The sequence below is a fragment of the Drosophila guanche genome, unplaced genomic scaffold (genome assembly GCF_900245975.1).
Source record: "Drosophila guanche unplaced genomic scaffold, DGUA_6, whole genome shotgun sequence".
In the NCBI taxonomy this organism is placed as follows: Eukaryota; Metazoa; Arthropoda; class Insecta; order Diptera; family Drosophilidae; genus Drosophila; species Drosophila guanche.
Window position 1 is genome coordinate 5810511 of NW_022995746.1, and position 20516 is coordinate 5831026.

Genomic DNA, 20516 nt, shown 5'->3' on the forward strand with positions numbered 1-20516 from the left:
TTTCTGTTCACACATTGCACACCGCTAATTTTTTGTTGTTTTACGTGCGCGTTGAGTTTTAATTTATTATTATTTTTAAGAATACGGCAAAATTAAGTAGCTTAATGTTATCAAATGTGTTATAAAAAAAACGTCACTACTATCTGTCTTAATAGCCGGCAGACACTTAGGTAACTTAGGAAATTCGTATGAGGCCGTGAACAGCGACTGTGCGAAAATTGGGAAAAAAATCGCGAAAAATTAGTTAAATTAAAAAAGATAAAAGTTAGCTTATAAAATGCACATACGACTGCATTTAGTGCGCTTCATGTACATAAATTTACTACTAAGGTAAGAAAGCAAGAGACTGAGGCGAAATTCAAAGATCGTTTCACTAATTCGAGTTCCTGTTTCCGATTGCAGCTGCTGTTTCTGGCTATACGACAATGTGGCTGCAGCAGATGCGGAAACAAAGAGCGGTGATGGAGGGGGTGGAGCAGATGCAGATGCAGATGCAGCCACAGCTGCGGCGGCTGCAGCGGCACAAGCCAGCGCCCAGAACCGACATCAGCCGGAGGCGCCACCAAAACCAGCCACAGTGACGCCGGAGCCACCACCCGATAGAACAGTGAAAAAGGTGCCTGCCACGACAGACGCAAATCCAGAGGCGGCAGCTAAAAGGCCCCTGGTGGAGTCTGATTATGGCAATCGGCCAAGAACTAGTGAAAAGCCCATAAAAGCCAAGGGGGTGGCGGTGGCCGCCACTGGCAGGAGGGACACGTCAGTGCATGCTGGCAAAGTCTTGGAGGCGGCACCAGGGCCACCGCATAGTGTAAATAGCCATAGTGAATATATTAGTGCGGTTCCCGCTAGTGAATTGAATTTAGCTGCTAATGAAAAGCGCCAGCTAGATAGAGAATCGGCCGACCAAGTGCCAAATAATCAATTAAATAATAATAACTATAATAATAATAATAATGATGCTAAAACGCATCGTGTTAGTGAATCTGAACAGTTAGAGCCACCAAAGGAAAATCAGCAACAACAGCAACGGCAGCGGAAGAAGCAGAAAGAGCAAGCGAAAGAGAGGTACGTGTATTGATTTATGCATATTTAAGTGCAATCGACATATTCGGTGTGCGTATGTGTCCGTATGCAATTGATAAGTTCTCATTTACTGACGTGTGTGCCCCTCTGTATGGTGAGGTATTCCCCGCCCACTGTGTTGTAACAACAGTTATCAATTTAAAAGCAATTTCACAATTGACGTGACATATTTGCTTGAACTTGAACGTGAGAAATGCCCAAAAGAGAGCGCGTGACGCGTGAGAGTCAGAGTTTGATTGCGAGAGCGGAAGGCTAGAAAAAAAGGATAGGCTGTAAAGCAAAGAGAGTGGCAGAGGAGCAGAGAGCAAAGCAACGGGGTTTTTGTTTCATGAATGCCTGAGTGTCTGCTTGAACTTGAACGGGCGGAAATGCAAGGAGGAAGAGGAGATAAAGAGAGCGTGAGAATAAGCAAACGAGCGTGTGAGTGACTATAAGCACTGGCTAAACGAAGTGTAACAAGGGAAAATTAAGAAACAATATCTGATATGGGATATATGATATGGATGCACTTATGATTTAATAACAGTCCAAATTATATCTTCAGTGAACCTAACCAAAAACAGAATATTTTACTCTTAGGCAGCTGAGCTGCCCCGTTTAGCCAGTACCTAAGAGAACACCCAAACAAGATTAACTGCATTTCCGTGTTATCTCCTCGCTATCTCGCTCTGACTCTCTCACACACGTACCGCTGCTGTTCCTTTAACCCCGTGACGAGCCCGCTGGCATATATCACCCCTCCATGAACGACAGGGAATTTATGTCGATTACATCGCCCATTGACTACCGATAAAAGTGGGTTAGCGTGTAGCATACCACAAAACATTCCATTGGCCTTCATCTACGACTAGTTAGTAGTACAATGCCAGGCGCTTATCAGCTCTGACAGTTACTTCGTTGCCATAGGGGCATATACATACATATTTCCGTTGCCCACATCGTCATCTGGCGCTTATCAGACTTGCTCGTGGTTGTTGTCACGTCTTGGGGCTACGGGCACGATCATCCCCAACGTACGAGTTCGTTCACATGCTGCAACCCATCAAAAGTGGAAGATCAATTGAGTGCCTTTCACTCACTCACACGCTCTGTCAGACCAAGGTCAATATTGGCAGTGGTTTGCTGCCTTTGTTTTCTAAAAATAAACACTGTCCAATAGTAAAATTATCAATACGCTTGTTGTTGCTGCATCGAGTTTCATTTTCGTTTCGAAAACACAAGTATTTATTCGCTCAGAAAGTTCTACTCGTATTTGCCTATTTGCACCTCCAAACCTCACGGTTGGAGTTGTTGTTGCTCGGAAAACTGTTTGCTAACCGCAAAGCGTGTGTAACTACCCTATAGATTGTAGAGTATATTTATAGCTGCGCGCTCCTTTTGTTGTAAACATTTTCATTGATTTGAGAATCAATCGCAACCGTCGCGCTGCCATGAGTGGCGCTGAAAATTCGAGTGGATCCTCCGCTCGTAAAGGTGCCGGCGAGGGTATCCTCGGCGAGTGTATCCCTGCACTAGTGTATACTTCGGATGACTCGAACCAGGCTTCATCGAAGCCGAAGCCCAAATTTTCTGCCGCTGCCTGACTTTGCACTGTTTTGTGGGTTTATATTTATAGACTGAATGACACCTTGGGGCGCCAACTAAGTGAGTTCTCAAGTTTCTAGTGGAAATAGTAAAACATTTTAGGCATAAACTTGACATGGAAAGGTGTTAAATGATCGCTGTAAAGGTTTTAGGGGATATTTGATAGGAACATGGCATCGAAAACTTAAGCAATAAATGCCACAAAAATGCCTAACCATCTGCTAAAGACAGAGAAAAACCTTTAAAATGGAAATGTATTCTAAGCAGCAGGTATAAACCCAGTCTTTACTTTCATATTTCACCTGCTTACTGGCAACCCCTAGTTATCTTATCTAACTAAGGTACTTTGTCTCCCATAATGAGAACAAATTGCAGTTAAACTTTCAGTCCAATGTGCAGCCTCATCGTTTGCTTTGTAAACATGATCTTGACATTGGCAATGTGTCTAAATGGATGGCATGATAGCTAAACACTGCTTTTTGGGTGCGAGAAATGACTTTCCAAATGAGAGAATGCATGATATTTTATGTCTAGCCCTAAGCAAATGAGGATTTAGCATTTAAAAGTCGACATGGGGTAAAATATACTAAATAATAATTCACATGTGTCGTAACCGCGGGGCCAAAAAAAAAAAACTATACGTGTATGTGTACTTAAATACTAAGCCCAGACACTGTGTGTGTCTCTGGACATGATCTGGCCCGCTGCAAAGCAATTCCATTCCATTACATTCGCAGCTTAGTGGCTGCGGCGACGGCGGTGGACACCCACGCGATGTCTTGTCACAATGCCTTTTGCCGGTAATTTGCTTTACAGTTTTTCAATTTATTTTCCCCCTTCCTTTGATAGCTTTTTATTGTCCGCTCTCCCTGTCTTGGCTCCTCTCTGGCTCCCTCTCTTTGTGTGGAACGGCAAATGCACGTACTTTCTAAATGCCTCCTCCGTATGTCCGTCTGTCCGTGCGTCCGGCGTCCGTCATTCAGTCAGTTATCCGGCAGAGTGTCTGCCTGGGCCTATCTATTGGTGGCCGACCATTTCATTCATCCCAAAAAATCGACCACAAAAAAAGCTTAATGAAAGCTAACTTCAACGCGCCGTTGATGGGAATACACTAGCGAGGAGAGGATGCTTTCCTTTAGCAAAGTCAGTTCCAAGAATTCAATAATGAAAACACACACTTTTAGGCTTTTATTGTAGTTTTTGTAAGAAGATTATTAGCATGCAATAAGCAGCAATAAGGGACCCAAGGTACACAAACCCAACCCTTGTTAGGCAAATCGACCGAGGAACGCTGCCGCATGACGCGATAACAGAACCAGTGGCGTACATAAAAAGGATCTCGAACCCCTTCTGGAAAGGGTATCCAACAGAAATAAACTACACCAAATTTGTACGATGCAAAAGACGCAGTGGGTGCCCCCTCGACTGGCAAGAAAAAACTTAAAACGCCAACGCCAGCAATCGTTCGACTCGAGAGATCCTTTAAAGGCTTTTCAGAGCATACTTCGATATCGTTTTCCGTTGCAGTTCGATTCGTTTCATTTCGAATCGGTTTTTGGATTGGTTTCGATGTTTACTTATCGCACACGGGACGGGGGGGGTATGGATGGATAAAAGTGTTAAATGGCGGCGAATCAGCGAATTTTGGCTTCGATTGGATGTCATGTTTGTGTCCCGTACCGTCGCGTCCCGTCCCGTACCGTCTGTCTGGGCTGCTCGCCCTCTCACCAAAAATGGCTTTATCAGTATGAAAATTTACTTTCATTTTTTTTCTCCCTGAAACGCTTTTCCACCAGCCTCACCTGACAGAGCACACATAAATAAATTTTCTTAACGCAGTAGACAGAATCAAAATCCATTTCACGCCACTGAGGAGCCTTCCAGACATATTCACACACACACACACACAGATCATACAGATCCGATATCCATATGTGTGTGTGTGTGTGTGTGTGTGTTGGTTGTGGGTCTTGGCAGGTGATTGGGGCCAGCGAATCTTTCTTTTTCGTACGGTTCACAATGTTACTTTCACTTTCAATGTAAAGGACTCTCTAAAAAAAAAAAAGATTTTACAGTTTAGGCTTTCAAATGCATCATGATCTTGTTTAGGTGTAATCAAACTTGGCGAAAAGCCATTATCATGTATGCCTCGATGGTCGATCCTCCACAGCACAGACATGTCCATTAAATGCACCAATCGCATGTGATCCAACCAATTGACGCTTATGCAAATCTCCTACACAATCCCCCAGCAAAGATAATGCCTGCCGGTACGCCTGTCAATGATCGCTCAACGAGATCTCTGCTGGGACTGCTCTACTACGCTCACAATAATGATCTTATCCTGCCCCTACCCCGCCTGCGAAGCGTAGAGCCTCACCTCAAATGTCCAGTTACTTAATTGATTGTGAGCGTGCGCCCATTGACTTTCGTCAATCAATTTTGAGCGCTGATTGTTGATCGGGTTGATCGCTGATCGGGTTGATCGTCAATTGTCTATCGTTGATCGGTCGATTACTGGATCTTGTCGAACTGCATTGATTAAACCCCACCCCCCCCCCCCCCCTCCACTGCAAGTACGCCTTCTGTCTTTTGTTTTTGGTTTCTTAGTTTTTATAAAATTTTTCTTGCATGCATTCCGCTGGCATTTTTCTCATTTTTTTTGCCTGATTCATTTAGCAGACACGAGACGTAGGCGCCTCTCTAATGAAAATGAAAATAAAACTCTCTGGAATTGAGGGAGACAGCAACAGCAACAAAAACAACAAATAAAAGCCGGTTACGTTTTGTTGCTCTTTTTTTTTGCCGTTGCATTTTGCCGGCATTTTTTCCTCTCATGTTTTGTTGTTTCTATTTTGTTGTTGTTGCTGGCTCTTTTTGTCTCCTTTTGCATTTGTTATTTGTTAATGATTATCTGGCGAAAAATGCCACAGAGATATGAGAAAATGAGACAGAGAGAGAGAGAGAGAGACGTAGACATGGACGTGTAGACGTTTTGGCATCGTGCGGAGTGAAAAATGTTTTACCTCCGCGTAGGTGTCACGGCAGGGAGGGAGTGCGGCAGAGGGGGGCAAAGGCAGCTGCTGCTGTTTGAGTTATTATACATTTCTGTTTATTTGTTTGTTGTGTTTTTTGTACCGTTTTTTTTGTTGGTTGCTGTTAGGCAAATTAATATGAAACTTTTCAGTGGAAAAACTTTACTTTTGTGTTGGGGATTTTATTGAGTTGGTTTTATGGGGTGCAATTGGGAATGCAAATATATAATTATAATGTTGTTGTGCAGCTACCACAGTTAGCAGTTAATAATTGTTGTTTGTATTAATAAATATTGAAAAATAAAATTGTGCAATAAGGAAGGATCCAGGATGGATGAAAGGCGCTTTCTTTCACTTTGGTTTTGATTTTATTTAAGGCAATTATGAATCAAATCAAACTGGAAGTTCTTGTGGGAGTGGTAAATAATTATGAAATAAAGACTCAAGCATCACAAGGGTTTTGAAGTTTGTTTAAACATCCCAAAAATCCTGTTTTACATTGAAAATCCTGACAGGCACAAGCGTGCACAAACTATGGCTTAAAAGGCATTCATTAAGATAATCCCCAAGCCCCAACTGCCACGATATCTCATGGTAAACGATACATTAAGCTGCCAGCGCCAGCTGCATATCTGCAGACTTTTATCTAAATTATCTGTCGGTAGATAGCAGCTAAAGACACGTATCTTAATTATGTGTCCAGCTATCTGTGGCTTATCTTAAACAGCAATCTTTTACACAAAGTTCAATTGCTTCACTTTGACCTAAACTCTGAACTGGAATCTCCGCCCCAGCAATAATCTGCCGGGTGAGCGCCGTGCGATGTGCAACTGAAACTTTCTTTCACAAAAGATACTCTCGAACGGGGAGCCTCCACACACACTCCCTCTCAGTCAAGGGGGGAAGGCTTTGGCAATGCCTCCGTCAACCACTTAACAGCTCGTGTGTGTGCTTAGTGGTGCTGCTTGCCTGTTGCCTGTTGCCTGCTGCCTGATCCACTACAAGCCATCGCTGGCTCTCATTGTGTAAGCGACTGGCTGGCTGGCTGCTTTGGAGGCAACGAAAACACTTTCGCATTACAAGTGTTTATCTTTCAATGGCGTTTGCTGTCTCGGGCAATAGCGCAAAAGCAACAAGTGCAACTGCCACAGCGGCAACATCCATGCCAGCGGAGCCGAAGGTGGTGTCGGAGGCGATGGCGATGGCGATGGCGATGGCGGAGGCGGCTGCAGCCATCGATGGTCGCTGCAGTTGGCATCGTTCAATTCAATTGACACTTTTGGCCCGCTGTAACCTTTTTCGCTGTTGCACCGCCGTTGCACACAAAAAGGAGTCGCAACAAATTGCCACAACATCATCAAAAGACAAATGGCGGCGGCAGCAGCAGCAGCCTCTCTGTTGCATCTAACTATCTATCCATCTGTCCATCTGTCTCTTTCTTTCTCTCTCCTCTCTCTGTTCAGATTAGGGGGCAAATCCGATTTTTTATGGACCCTATGTGCTCCACGAGTGAGTGTCGCTGTTGCAATCTGTCTCTCCCATGGCTGCAACAAACAGCCCACATGTTGCTGCCGCCACCGCCGCCGCTGCAGCATCGATTTTACGATTAACAATTTCACTTTCCGTTGCACTTGCAATTATCCTCCGCCCGTCTAAATATTTGCTTAAGTTTATGGAATTAATTTTCCCTGTTTCTTTTTTTTGTTTTCGTTCGCAACCATCGATCGGTATCTGGCAAACCATAAACTATATTTTACAGTTGGAGACCCCGCCATAAACATTTTCTACATATATTTAAATATATTTCCTATTTATTTATGCACAGAAAAAAATACACTTTCCGGGAGGGCACTTGCAGCTTTGGATTTAATATGCAAATATTTGATGGAAGAGAATTCTGTGGCTAGATTTGGGCGCCTTATTTATGTCTGTTAGTATTTTATGGATTTATATTTTATTTTTTTGTGGCAAGAGTATCGAAAACCATGACTCCAAAAGTCACCAATTCCTTTCTGATATTTTTTATTTTCTTGCGACTGTCCCACGCCGCATTGCTAATGGTCTGGTTGGGGTCCTGGCTGAAGGCTGGCTGGCTGGCTGGCTGGCTAACAGATTTAGACATAAACCTGTCACAAGGCAAAAGTCCAGGCCAAACCCAGAGACCGACAGTCGGGCAGACAGGCTTCCTGTGGCTGTTTGCATTCATTGTGGGGGCTAAAGCCGTTTCCGACACCTTTTGCCACCCAAAATGCAGCTGTGCCCCCAAGCAAGGAACACACAAAAAACACACTCAACCCACCAAGCATTAAAAAGGAGGCTTTTCTTTTCTTGTTGTACCCTTGTGGGTGGGAAGAGATGCTGTAGGTTTGTGTTTTTTTTTCCATTGCATTTTCCCCAGTAAAAAATATAAAATATATGCATTACTTTTTTTCAATTGTTTGATGGCTGAAAGTTTTTTGAATGAAAATGTGTTGGAATTTTGCAGACTATTTTATAGGGGTACCCGGGTGACCATATATCATCCGAAATGGCTTAATATATGACACATCGAATGTGAGGTAATATAAATTGCAGACAATATCACGTGTGGGGTGCGATTTGTATTTCCAAAATGCCGAAATTACAGGAAGAGAAATTATGAGATTGGGTAGGGGTTTATTTGATATTATGCGAGCGATTGTAAAATTTATTAAAATAATGGTGTGGTGTGAAAGAATTCGAGAAAAAAATCCGATGAATAAATTCTAGAGGGTTATCATTTCGGCAAATTAAGTGCATGTGAAAATATTTATTTATATTTATTGTCATAATTTCCATTAATTCCAATCAATTGCAGTTCAGTGTTTGAGAATCTATGGAATCCAATAATCCCACCCCAGATCATCTCTAAGAACTGTTCATTAAACATTTAACATACAAAATATTTATCACAGAGCTTTAATTTCTAGGCAGAAATCTTTTTCATAAATGGCTTTCGAGGCATAACTTCCATTTTTGACAACAAATAATCTAAATTTGTTAGTTAAAATATTTTTAGCTCTGGAGCAACACCTAAATTTATTCTCAAACATCTTGGAGTATTCAGCCTGAGTGAACCAACTTCCTTACCAATTAATTGATGGATCAACCAGACTTGATTTTACCCGTAGAAAACTGTTCGTCCCCTTCCTGAGCTGCTAGAAAATTCTTTGATGGACACGCCACTTGGGGCACTTTTGGGAGCAGCATTTGCCATGGCTCAAAGAGCTTCCAGAGACTTGTTGGCTTTCCTTTCTGGTCATCAATTTGGGTTTATTTTGCAGACAGTTAGTTCGTTTTTTTCACACATGCACAAAAAAAGAGATCCCAGAGGCAAAGAGAGACAGAGAGAAAGAGAGACCGAGCGGCGCGACAAGTTTGCCGGTAAAATGCAGTCAGTCAGTCGGTTGGTCGCTTCGGCAAGTGCATGCCGATGCCCGATGCCCGATGCCCGATGACGATGTCGATGTCTCTCGATTGTTGAGGTAATGCGCTCTCTCTCTCTTTCTCTCTTTCTCTCGCTCTGTGCACAGATCTGGTTTTTGCTCTCTTTTTTTTTTTTTGTATCTGCGATGGCAAATATATCTGCACACACACTTGTGGGGGAGCCCACAATTACCTAGAGTTCGAGTCTGTAATACGTTCGTTTCAGTTCTCATTTCGATTTCCAGTGGTGCGATCGTGCGCTTCGTGCCTCGCTCCCTGGTGGTGGCATCCTCCTAACGGCGTGTGTGTGCGTGTGTGTGTGTTCGCTTGTGACGAAGGAGCCGCCTCCTTGACGAAAAAGACCCAACGTACAGTCGTATCCTTGTGAAATCAAATCAATCTCATGTGTGTCCTTGTGCCTGCAGTGCACTAAAACTTTGTTTTATCACTTGTAATGTAAGGTCCTTGCAGGGAGAACCACCCCAGAACCACTTATACAACAGCTGTGACCTTTAGAGGATGTTTCCTAGCAGTTTCCCCCCACTAGTTGTCTTTGAATAAATACGATTTATAGCTCTTAATTTTGCAATTATTTCCACATCCCATCCGTGGCGTGGATATTTATCAATGGCAAATATTGATTGTGATTTTAGCGAAGTTCGGCTTTTATTTGAGAACTGGCAGACCGGATGCCACTTCCACCTTCCACCCATCAATCATTGTACACACACACAGCAAAAAGTGTCTCATTAAGCATAGTTTGTCCATCAATTAAAAGGCGTCCACTCCACTTTAATCACTATTTGTATCCACTTTAAGTTGTGCAAATTTTTCACCCAATGAAAAGTCAACAGCAGCGAGAGTAAATATTAGATTGGTTTTTGCGGGATTTAATTAGGGGAACTTTGGGGGACATTTTGTGCAGCTTAGAACTGATTTTGTTTTTGGGACATTTTGCAATGGAATGTTTTTCTCTATACATAAAAATATGATTGAAACGACAATAACAAACAAAAGACATTAAAAAGTGTTTCTGCTTCAAATACTTGGCTGCAATCCAGATGAAACATCTATACAGATTTTTGCACACATTAAAACTGCATTTAGAATAATTGTTTGTATTTTGTTGAAAGCCATTTTGGCCTCAGTTGAACTTCAATTCTGGAAATAGTTAGTAAAACAATTTAACGGCATTTTGAAGCAATGAATTCGTATGCTTAAAGTCTTAAGAGCAATAGAAATTTATAAATTTTAAATTTAATATGGAAATTTGCAGTCTTTTGATTTATTTCATTATTTAAAACAAAGAATTAAGTCATTAGTATAAATAAATATGTACAAGTGAATGTATGGGTCTGGATCCCCGTGAAATTAATTGTTTGAGTGGAACTAAAGCAGTTCCGACCTTTTCTGAGAATCTTTTAGTCACGCTTCATGTTTCAATACAATCTCCAGGAAGTGGCATGCAACAATTACACGTTTATAAATATTTTTTCGATTCTTCAATATACTTCCACATAGACTCTTAGACTTGTCCTAGACCACAATGTGTGTAGTAAGATTTGCTCAATTAATGCTGCACCTGTGAAGCGGTTTGCCCCCACAAAATATTTTCACTTTTTACAAACACACAGACTGTGCGACGACATGCAACAAAAAATATGTAAACCAATTTTCACATCGTTGTTGAAATATTTGTGCATTTATTAATTTATTCAAAATGCAAAAAAAAGGGGCAACAGAAAAGCCAGAAATTCCTGACAAACTTGTAGGCAACAATTCAAGTGCCGGAACGGAATGGAACCACCAGAGATTCAGCATCAGCTTCAGCTCCAGGTTAACCCAATATGCCTTACATGGTACATGGCTGCTGCTGCTGCTGCTGCTGCAGTTTGCATTTCAATACTCTGACACTGTGACTCTAAGTAGGGTATTATGAGTATTCTGAGACGTTTGTTAAGCAAAAGGAGAAGCTTCTTTGTATACACGACTTTATATAGCTTTTATCCTTTGTTTCTCTTTATCTGTTTCTTTAAAGCGTATATACTCAAATCTATCTTGTGGAAAGAACTAGAATATTATATGGTATTCCATTCCAAGGCTTACAAAGCAGCTGTGGCTTGTTCGATTTTTCTAGTTTTTACTGGATATTTTCTACTAATTCCTGCTAAATCTTCATAGTCTTTTTAAAGACTAATTGACTCTTCATTTACAATTCCCGAACCACAATCCAAAGAGCATTTAAACTTTACCACAAACCCAAGTTGCAGTTGTCTTTCATTCATTTTTAGTTTTTGCTTGAGTCTTGATTGCTGGCAGACATTTCATAAACACACACAAGCAAACATATGTACATACATACATATGTACATATGCGTATGTAAATACAATATAAAGTCCCAGCTGCTGTGGAGTTTTGCTTCTTGGTTGCAGATGTGGATGTGGATGTGGATGGATGGGGAATTGTGTCTGTGGTGTGGTGTGGGCGTGAGGTGACATAAATTGCAATGCAGGCCAATAATTATTATAGAATACTTTTGTACAACAAACAAATTTACATATGTTGGGGCTCCCTGCCACCAGTCGAGACTTGTGAATGGGCAGTGACTCTTGGGCCCTGTGCTCTAGAGAGCTGTCAACGGATTGGACACATTTAACATGTTTGGCTGCAGCTAAAGTGCAGTGCTAGGTGCTGGCTAACACCCATTTGATACACTTTTTTTTTGCACTCCACGTTGGAGTCCGAGGAGAAAGAGGAACTAAACACAACCCAGGCCCAGGCGTCGCGCTCTTACAATTTGCAGATGTAAAATTTCGTTTAATTAGCTCTGGCGGGGAACCTTTTTACAGGAAAAACTTCAACCGAAAAAAAAAAACCAAGCATAGCCAAGTAAAAGCTACTTGTTGGTGGGCTCCCCCTGGGTTTATTATGCAATAAAAATGAATACCAAATGTGCGCTAATTGTTGCATGTCGTCGTCGTCGTCGTCGTCCCTCGAAACCATTTTTCTTTTCTCTAACAATCTACACACACTCCCCGCTCCCATTTCTGTTGACGGTTTTGAGAGATTTGTGAGGTGCAAGTGGAGGTCCCAACACCACTCCAAAAGTGAATCACTTTTTGTTTAGTGTTGTAGTTGTTGACATCTCAAGTTGCATGCCACAGCAGTGCAGTGTTCGAATGGAATGCGCATCTCTTTCATGCATAACTCACAAAACATATAGAGCAGGTTTTTATATATTATTTCTGTTTGATTTCAAGTACTCTTTGCGAGTTCGCAAAGCATTGATTTGGGAACTACTTTCTTACTTAAATAGTTCAGGGGCTTCTCTAAGGAGGTCATCATCGTCGGCATCTATCAGTTCATAATACATTGAATATTTAGATTATTGTACTTTAGCGATCTCTAGAGAGTATGTCCCTCTTCGCTGTACAATCCCATTGCTCAATATTATTATTTTATTTCTCATCATTTTGCAGTGAAATTTACTTTCTGTTTTTTTCGCCTAGCGGCAAATCGTAGATTTGTTTTTATGGCTGACGCTTTTATCAGCTCTTTAAATTGTCATTAATTGATAAATCTATTAGTAATAATTAATTGATGTGCGATAAACGAAACGTTATAGGCATTGTTCGACAAATGAATGGGCAATTTGTTTGGGGGAAAACAATTTATGTGAAATCTCGGAGTTTGCATAGTTAAAGCTTTACGTATGCGTAATTTGTATGAAGTAAAATAATTCTTCATAATCTTTGGACCAAATTTAAATGTAAATATAAACTAAAACGGGTTTAGTTTCCGAATATTCTGCTCAAGATTTCCTGCCAAATGGTATTTTTTTCCCCAATTCCCCATTTTTAATATGATTTCTTGGCGAAATGTAAGCACAGCCGTATAAAAGTCTCTGGTTGTGTTGTTCCTCCTGCTTTCTGTTTGCAGAATCTGCACTAGATTTAAACAGACTGTGCAAATACTCCCTGAAAATCCTATGACGGAAATGGAAAATGAAAAACAGATCTAAGATATGAGACAGAACGAAATCTCATGCCTCTGGTACTTTGTGTCACTCACTCGTTCATAAAGAAGCAGGAAATCCAAGTGTTGAGGCATTTTTATAGGCAACAATAAAGCGCAGCCATGACATAATAAATGCCAGTATTTGTGTCTCGGATGCGTGTATGAATATGCATCCATGAGATACATTCGTCGCACTTAAATGTAGGAGAATGCGCGCTGGTCGCCGGCGGTCACTGACCAAAGCAGTTTGAACCGCAGAAATATAGCGAAAAAAGTTGCTTAATTATACAATTTAATTATCAAATTGCCCACCAAAATAAGTGCAATCTTGACATCATTTTTGTCAATCACAAATGTTTTATTTATAATCTCGAAACGCCCCCAATTTGCACGCAGTTTTCATCTCACACTTGACACAAATTAGTCGCAGATCTATAATATATATATCCTTATATGCACATATTTCAGTCTGTTTAATTAGTTTGATGGTTTTTGCATTTCGAACTGTCAAATGTGACACTGCGACATGAAATTTTGAACACCAAAATAATTTTGCAACCAAGCTAATAACAAAAGTTGAGAAATATGATTTTGAGACAGTTTTTCTAGATGGTTTGTTAGTGTTTTCTCGATGTATATTATTTATTTTTCCTTTCTCTATGTTATATTTATTGTAAGCATTTTTATATTATTTATTTATATTTTTTCCTTATTTTTGTCTCGCGCTTAAATCTGGGAATTCCTTATTCAGTAATCAGCTTTGAGGGCGCACTTTAAACCTGTGTTTTACCCCACATCACAGACTTTCCATATTGAATTTAGACATTGTTTTCATTTGCGATTGTTATCAATTAAATGTTTTACTCGGTGAATTCCCATTCCGTTGCTCGCTCTCTGTTCTCAGAGTTCCTTATTTTGTTCAACGTCACTCACAGCTGTTTCAACTGCAGATCTCGAGCGCGCGCGCACTTGTTTTGTAGTTTTTATAAAAAAAATGCTTAAAGTTTAGTGTGCCGACTATGGGATACCGCTGCTTTCGTTTAATATTTGCATGCAGCACAACAAATAGAAACACTTTTACTAAGATTATATCTGCAAACCAAAGGAAACTATACACCAAAAGGAACCACAAATTAAAGAGTGACTACTAGATCCACATTAAACTACAAGAATACTCTGGAAAATGAATACTTTTTGGTGAAAAATGGCAAACTGCCAATCTCTTAAACCCTTTTCATTCCGTCGCAGTACAGGGCACTCCAAAAATATTTCCCATTGTCACTTAGAGTTTTTAGACACTTCACAGTCACCTCATTAACTGCTACAGAGTTGCCAGTTAAGTTCATGAATTGCCATAGCGACAAATCGACCCAAAAGATTCCAACGTGTCAGTACACATACGGATGTGCTAGGGAAGTAACTCTTGCTTAGGGTCACAGCTGTTGTTGCCACTCGATCGACTCGTTAATGATCTATAATAATTCTCTACATAAATATTGTATAATACGAAGCCAGCCCTCCCCCCGTACCCAGACACCCAGACAACCACAAAACGAATGTAACAAAATGCTGCTACAATTCGCTGTGAAGTTCATTTGTTGTGAGTTGAAAAAGTTGAAAACGAATTTAACGATGTTTTTAATATTCTTCTGGATTATATGGTTCTCCCAAATAATAGCCATATCAACGGTATTTATGAGGTGCGAAATTCTTAAATATTTTAGCAATAAATTACACATACAATTTTGTTCTACATTCCAGTGAAATTTAATTTATTTGTGTGTGTTTTTTTATAGCTTTCCAGAGATCATAACGGAGCTGCCAACTGTCACAGTTACGGAGCTGCCGCTGGATCGTCTCAAGAATCGTCTGGAATCTGTTATACTCGAGGAGATACAGTCACCGACGAGCAACAAAAGCGAGGAGCAACAACAGCAGCAACAGCAACAGCAACAGGAGGAGCAAACGTTGCAGCCACTGTTTGAGGCAGTCAAGGAAGTGCCTCAGAAGGGTAAGACTTTACATATATATGATATGACAATGTGTACAGTGCGTTTCAGTGGCTTATAGCTGAAGATTAAGCTCAGAAGAGAAAAAGAAGACACTAAAAAGGGCTTTAAAGAGCTGAGACCTTCGACTTCATTCGCGATTTCACGATAATTATCGATGTGCACGTGTACAGTGCGTTTCAAAAGTGTATAACTAGCTGCAGGCAGCGGTTTATGTCATAGAAATATAGATATAGATTATAGGTATAGATCTAAAAACAAATCTGCAGCACAGCCTCAAAATTTTGCTATCGATCGATATTTTCGATATTTATCGATAACATTATTTATCATTTTGGATCATTCTGTGCCAAATCTTTTTCTAAGTTGGATTTTTCTTGAATTTGGAAGACTTTTTCTATCATTTCGATATCATTCCCGATATTTATCGATATCACCAGCAAACAAACTTCATTAAAACCCTCCGAAACGCACTATTTTCTACACATTTTCCCACTTTCAAGAACTCTTCATACAACTAATGCATTTCTCTCTCCCTTTTTAGATGAACAAATGCCGAAAATCAATGATCCCGGTGGAGGCTATGTTCTGGATGGATTGGCATCATCAGCAGAGGCTCTGGGCGCTGCAGGAGACGATGGCACTGGGAATGTGACCAGTGAAGAGCAGCAGGCTGGAGGAGTAGCAGGAGTTGCAGAGGGAACAACAAACGACACAATGGCCCCAAAGGCAAATCTGACAAAAGCGAATGAAGAGGTGCCCATGCCCGTGTTCTCCGAGTGGGCGCAAAAGCAAATGGAGGCCGAGGCGAGTCGCGAGCAGGCCATGGAGCTGGAACAGCAGGTGGCCAATAATTCAGCACAGCGAAGGAACAACACGGGATCGGCGAGTGGCAAACCATCGACACTGAAGCTACGCTCCAAGAACTATGCCTCGCCCGATTGTGGTGCGAAGATCATTGCCTCGAATGGAGATGCCACCAATACAGGCGCCGTCTTGACCCAATCCAGCGATGAGTACATGCTGAGCACGTGCGGCAGTCGCATCTGGTTCGTCGTGGAGCTGTGCGAGGCCATACAAGCCCAAAAGGTGGAACTGGCCAACTTTGAGCTGTTCAGCTCGTCGCCCAAGAACTTTACGGTGGCCGTTTCGAAGCGTTTTCCCACACGTGACTGGAGCAATGTCGGTCGCTTTGCTGCGGAGGATAAGCGCACGGTGCAGACGTTTGAGTTGCATCCACATTTATTTGGGAAATTCGTGCGCGTGGACATCCATTCGCACTACTCCAAGGAGCATTTCTGTCCCGTTTCGCTGTTCCGTGTGTTCGGCACCTCCGAGTTTGAGGCATTCGAAACGGAGATACGTCCCAGCGATGAGATGGATGACTTTGATGATGATTTTGAGCAGGGCAGCAGCCACAAAGGCAACGCTGGCGGTGGTGGTGGTGGTGGTGGGATCTTTCAAAGCGCCTCCGATGCTGTCATATCAATGGTCAAGAAAGCCGCCGAAGTGCTGGTGAAACCCACAAAGGCATTGAAATGGTCCGTAGAGTCGCTGCTCTGCAGAACGCCCACCTTTGGCTCGTTTAGCTGTTCCAGCTGCAACTCTACGCTGGTGCAGCGTATCAACAGTCTGTTGTCGTGTCAGTTTCAGCAGCTTCAAGGGCTGCTCAATCACAGTCAGCTAAGGTCTGATATGCTGCAGAGTGGCGTGTGCCAGGAGGAGTATGGCATCGGCCTGTGGAGCAGCAATCAATCGAGTGGCCTGGCCAAGCGGCAGAGCTACTTTTTGAGCATGCTGCCAGCGGAGCATGTGGGTGCCATGTGCAAGCTGCTCCAAGCAGAGCAAAACAACACCGTGGAGCAGCAGTTGGAAGCGACACCAGAACTGAAGCCGCCGCCAGAGCCAGCGCAGGAGAATGCAACAGCGGCAACAGAGACGAGCAGCCAGCAGGAATTGATTGTAGAAGAAGCCATGGAAAACCAAGCAAGCCTCGAAAATGTAACGCCCGAGGCTGTGGATAGCCAAGAGCTGCCCTCAATCGGGGAACAATCCCAGCCCTCAACGACGACTACTGCCGCCACAACAAATTCCACGCCCGCAGATGTGAATATATTCAATGTGCCCGCCGAGCTGGAGGAACTGGAGCTGCCTGTGGCACCCACCCAGCCAACTGTCTCCGCTGCACCTGTTACACCCTCTTTGGTGGAGTCGCCCAGCGATGTGGAAGCCACAACAATGGCACCCAGCTCCAGCGAATTGCCACACAACAACGCTGACCTACCCATCGAGGACAGCAATCCCGCCAATTGGGAGAGTCTGGACAATCTGTTGACCACCACAGTGGCCTCCATAACCGCAGGAGGTAGTGCAGCCGCTGCCGCTGCAGCAGCCGTGGCGGGCAATGGAAATGGTAACCATTTGGGTGTAGGCGTTGGTGTAGGCACAGCCGGAGCTGGAGCGGGCGGCATCGGATCCAATGTGAATCTGCAACAGAAGCTAACGAATGGCGCACAGTCGGAGAGTGTGTTCATACGCCTCTCCAATCGCATCAAGGTGAGTGCAAAGAACTCCAAAGAGAGACAGAGAACTCCAGTTGTATAGCCAGTTCCTGTGGCAAGTGCGTCAGCAGTTGGCGTGGCAGCGCTCCAACAAACGTGGAAACAAACAAACCCAACCCACCCACGCGCAGACAGACCATGGAAGACCATGGAAGGGCCTTGGTTGAGTAGGAAAACAAAGTGAAATTATACCCTGCCAATACGTAGGACTGTTACTATGCAGTTCGGTGTGAGAGTTACGATTTCTAGATGGATAGAAAAGTAGAGGAATAAGGTGTCCTTGAGTGAAGGTCTTAGATAAGGGAATAAAGAGCTGGCAAAGGTTTTTCCTATGCTCAGAGCATAGCTCTACAAAAAAATAGATAAACAAAATACATTTCCTGTGCTTGACAACAAAATGTTTTTGATAATGAGGATAAGGATTATCGAAGCCTTGGGTTGTTTTCTACAGGGTTTCTCTGATCCATTTACAAAAACAAAATACATGTCGTGTGCATGACAACAAAAATTTGTTAATAGCGAAAATTATAAAAGTTTTTTGTTATTTTCGACACTCTTCGCTTTGACAAAGTTACACAATTATTTGCAAAAACAAAATACATGTCGTGTGCATGACGAAAAACAGTGATGTTGACAGTAGGTTCTCCGATAAGGTTTTGTGTTTTATATGAGCCCCACTGGTGCTTCCTGCCGGAAGGAGAGTATCCCTTATTCCACTTCCTGTTGACCCAATCAGTTTCTGACTTGTTTATGGCCCAACTTGCGTGTTGGCTGCTCATTACAAGCGGCAGCAGAGTCACTTCCCGTTCAGGGCACCGCCCAAGGGCCAACTACCAGCTGAGGGGCGCCGCTACCTTGCCGACGAGCGTCATCAGAGGCAGTCTAAAAGCTTTTGCTAATGTTTCTGTCTTCCACAGGCGCTCGAGAGGAACATGTCGCTGTCTGGGCAGTATCTGGAGGAGCTGTCGCGTCGCTACAAGAAGCAGGTGGAGGAGCTGCAGCAGACGCTTACGCAACAGACGCTGACGGTGCGCTCGCTGGAGGACCAGAGCAGGCGGTACATCGAACAGGAGCAGCTCTACCAGCAGCAGAGCGCCGAGCTGGCCGGCGAGGTGCGTGCGCTGAGCTACCAGGTGCAGGCGTGCATTCTCGTCATCATCATTGTGGGCAGCTTTATCTTTCTGATGCTCGTGCTGGGCACTGTCTACTACCGCAAGTTGCGCCGCCAGACGCAGCAGCTCAAGGCGGATCAGCCGTCCAGCCAGGCTAGAGCAGCCAAACCGAAACTGGATCGTCGCAAATCCTACGAACAGATGCTCAACCAGCCCTCGCCCAAGCAGCGCCGACCCAGCGAGGAGGCGATGCTCATACTGAAGGACTGTGGCGATAGTCAGCTGGTGGGTGGCTGCCAGGAGCTGTCCAGCAGGCAGCGCAAGATATCCGTGTGCTATGGCAGCAACAACAACATTGCAGCGAATATGATGTCAGGGATTCCCAATGTACGAGCCTCGCTGCATCGGCGCAAGGGAGCCAAACATTCGTGGCACAACAACAGCTTGGACACGGCGGAGATGCAAGCCAGTGCCGGCGAGCAGCTGGACACGTTCTTCGATGCGGGTAAGCTTAAAGAATTCTTCCCTTATGCCAAGCTCTAACCACTGGATCCCCCTTACAGATACCCTAAAGAGCCTGAAGCAGCCGTCGTCATCGTTGTCGGGTGGTAGCAAGGCCAGCAAAAAGAAGTCGCTGCAGCAGCAGTTGGCGCTCAAGCGGCAGGAGTCGGCACCCGCCAGCATGATGCAGAATGAGCTGGCCCTGGAGGAAGAGCCAACATCGCAGAGCGATTTCGATGAGAGTCTAATGCTGGACGATGATGATTTGGCCAATTTTATACCCACCAGTGATCTGGCCTACAACGAGTTCATGCCAGAGGGTCCCTCCGGCTACCTCGCGCTGGATGCAGTTGATGGCAAGTCGAATGGCGCGGAGCAGCCGCAGCTGCAGAAGCAGGCGACCAAGAAGTCGCGCAGGCTGTCCTCGCCGGCCTTCTTCAAGTCGCCGTTCAGCAAGAGCAAGAACAAGGGCGGCAGCTTCAATGGCTTTGGCGGCATCAAGAACAGCCATTCTGTGCACGAGTCCACCTCCTGGGAATGGTATCGCCTGAAGCGCAGCGAGAAGCAGCAACAGCAGCAGCAGCAGCAGCCGCATCATCATTCAAAGCAGACCAAAAGTTTGCCCAATTCCAGCCTGGATAGCTCCTCGCTGTCCGAGGTGAATTTCCCACTCAATTCGAACTCCAATTCGACACAAAACTCATTTCGCATACTCGGCGAGGCCATACGCTCCTCGGGGGAGTGCAGCAGCATAACACCGAATGGAAATGGCCAGGCGGGTGGCAGTAGCAGCGGCAGTGGCAGTGGCAGCAATAGTGGCGGCAGCACCACCTCCTCCACAACGAAGAAGAAGCAGCGCGCTTTTAATAATTTATTTCGTAAAGTTTTTTGAGACCTTTATTGCTATATTCTAAAGCCCAGTGTTCACCACGAAGAGAGCCGTTGATAAATTGTTATATATTTGTTTTGGTAGAAAAGTATGAAAAGTGGCCCCCAATTTCAGTTCCTTTTAAATGACTGCAAAGAGAAACAACAAATTATAGTACTTACTTCTATTTTGTAAACCTTTTCCAGCAACGATCTTTGTGCTTTTGCCTGCTAGCAGCCGCAAAAACTAAACCGAAACGAAGGCAACTTTTGTCTACGAGAAATCGTTTAACTGAAAT

The 20516-nt window shown here is 43.5% G+C and overlaps 1 protein-coding gene across 3 annotated transcripts; it reads left to right on the forward strand.

The window, feature by feature from the left end:
- Nucleotides 1–42: 42 nt before the first annotated feature.
- On the forward strand, nucleotides 43–20458 carry LOC117582560 (SUN domain-containing ossification factor). 3 transcript variants are annotated; one of them, XM_034270391.1, is made up of 6 exons: nucleotides 43–330; nucleotides 403–1068; nucleotides 14964–15178; nucleotides 15721–17732; nucleotides 18655–19354; nucleotides 19413–20458. In XM_034270391.1, the coding sequence occupies exons 1-6, from the start codon at nucleotides 278–280 to the stop codon at nucleotides 20240–20242; spliced, it is 4476 nt and encodes a 1491-aa protein (XP_034126282.1). In that variant the 5' UTR covers nucleotides 43–277; the 3' UTR covers nucleotides 20243–20458. The 3 variants fall into 3 exon arrangements, with proteins under 3 accessions (XP_034126282.1, XP_034126283.1, XP_034126284.1); XM_034270393.1 differs by lacking the exons at nucleotides 43–330; nucleotides 403–1068 and adding exons at nucleotides 14719–14767; nucleotides 14846–14867; XM_034270392.1 differs by lacking the exons at nucleotides 43–330; nucleotides 403–1068 and adding an exon at nucleotides 14708–14867.
- Nucleotides 20459–20516: the final 58 nt, after the last annotated feature.

Bases quoted from the DNA above. Each gene is read 5' to 3' on its own strand.
- LOC117582560 (XM_034270391.1), top strand. From the start codon at position 278: ATGCACATACGACTGCATTTAGTGCGCTTCATGTACATAAATTTACTA. The intron at 331-402 runs GTAAGAAAGCAA...TTCCGATTGCAG, and splicing joins TACATAAATTTACTACTAAG to CTGCTGTTTCTGGCTATACG. The intron at 17,733-18,654 runs GTGAGTGCAAAG...TGTCTTCCACAG, and splicing joins GCCTCTCCAATCGCATCAAG to GCGCTCGAGAGGAACATGTC.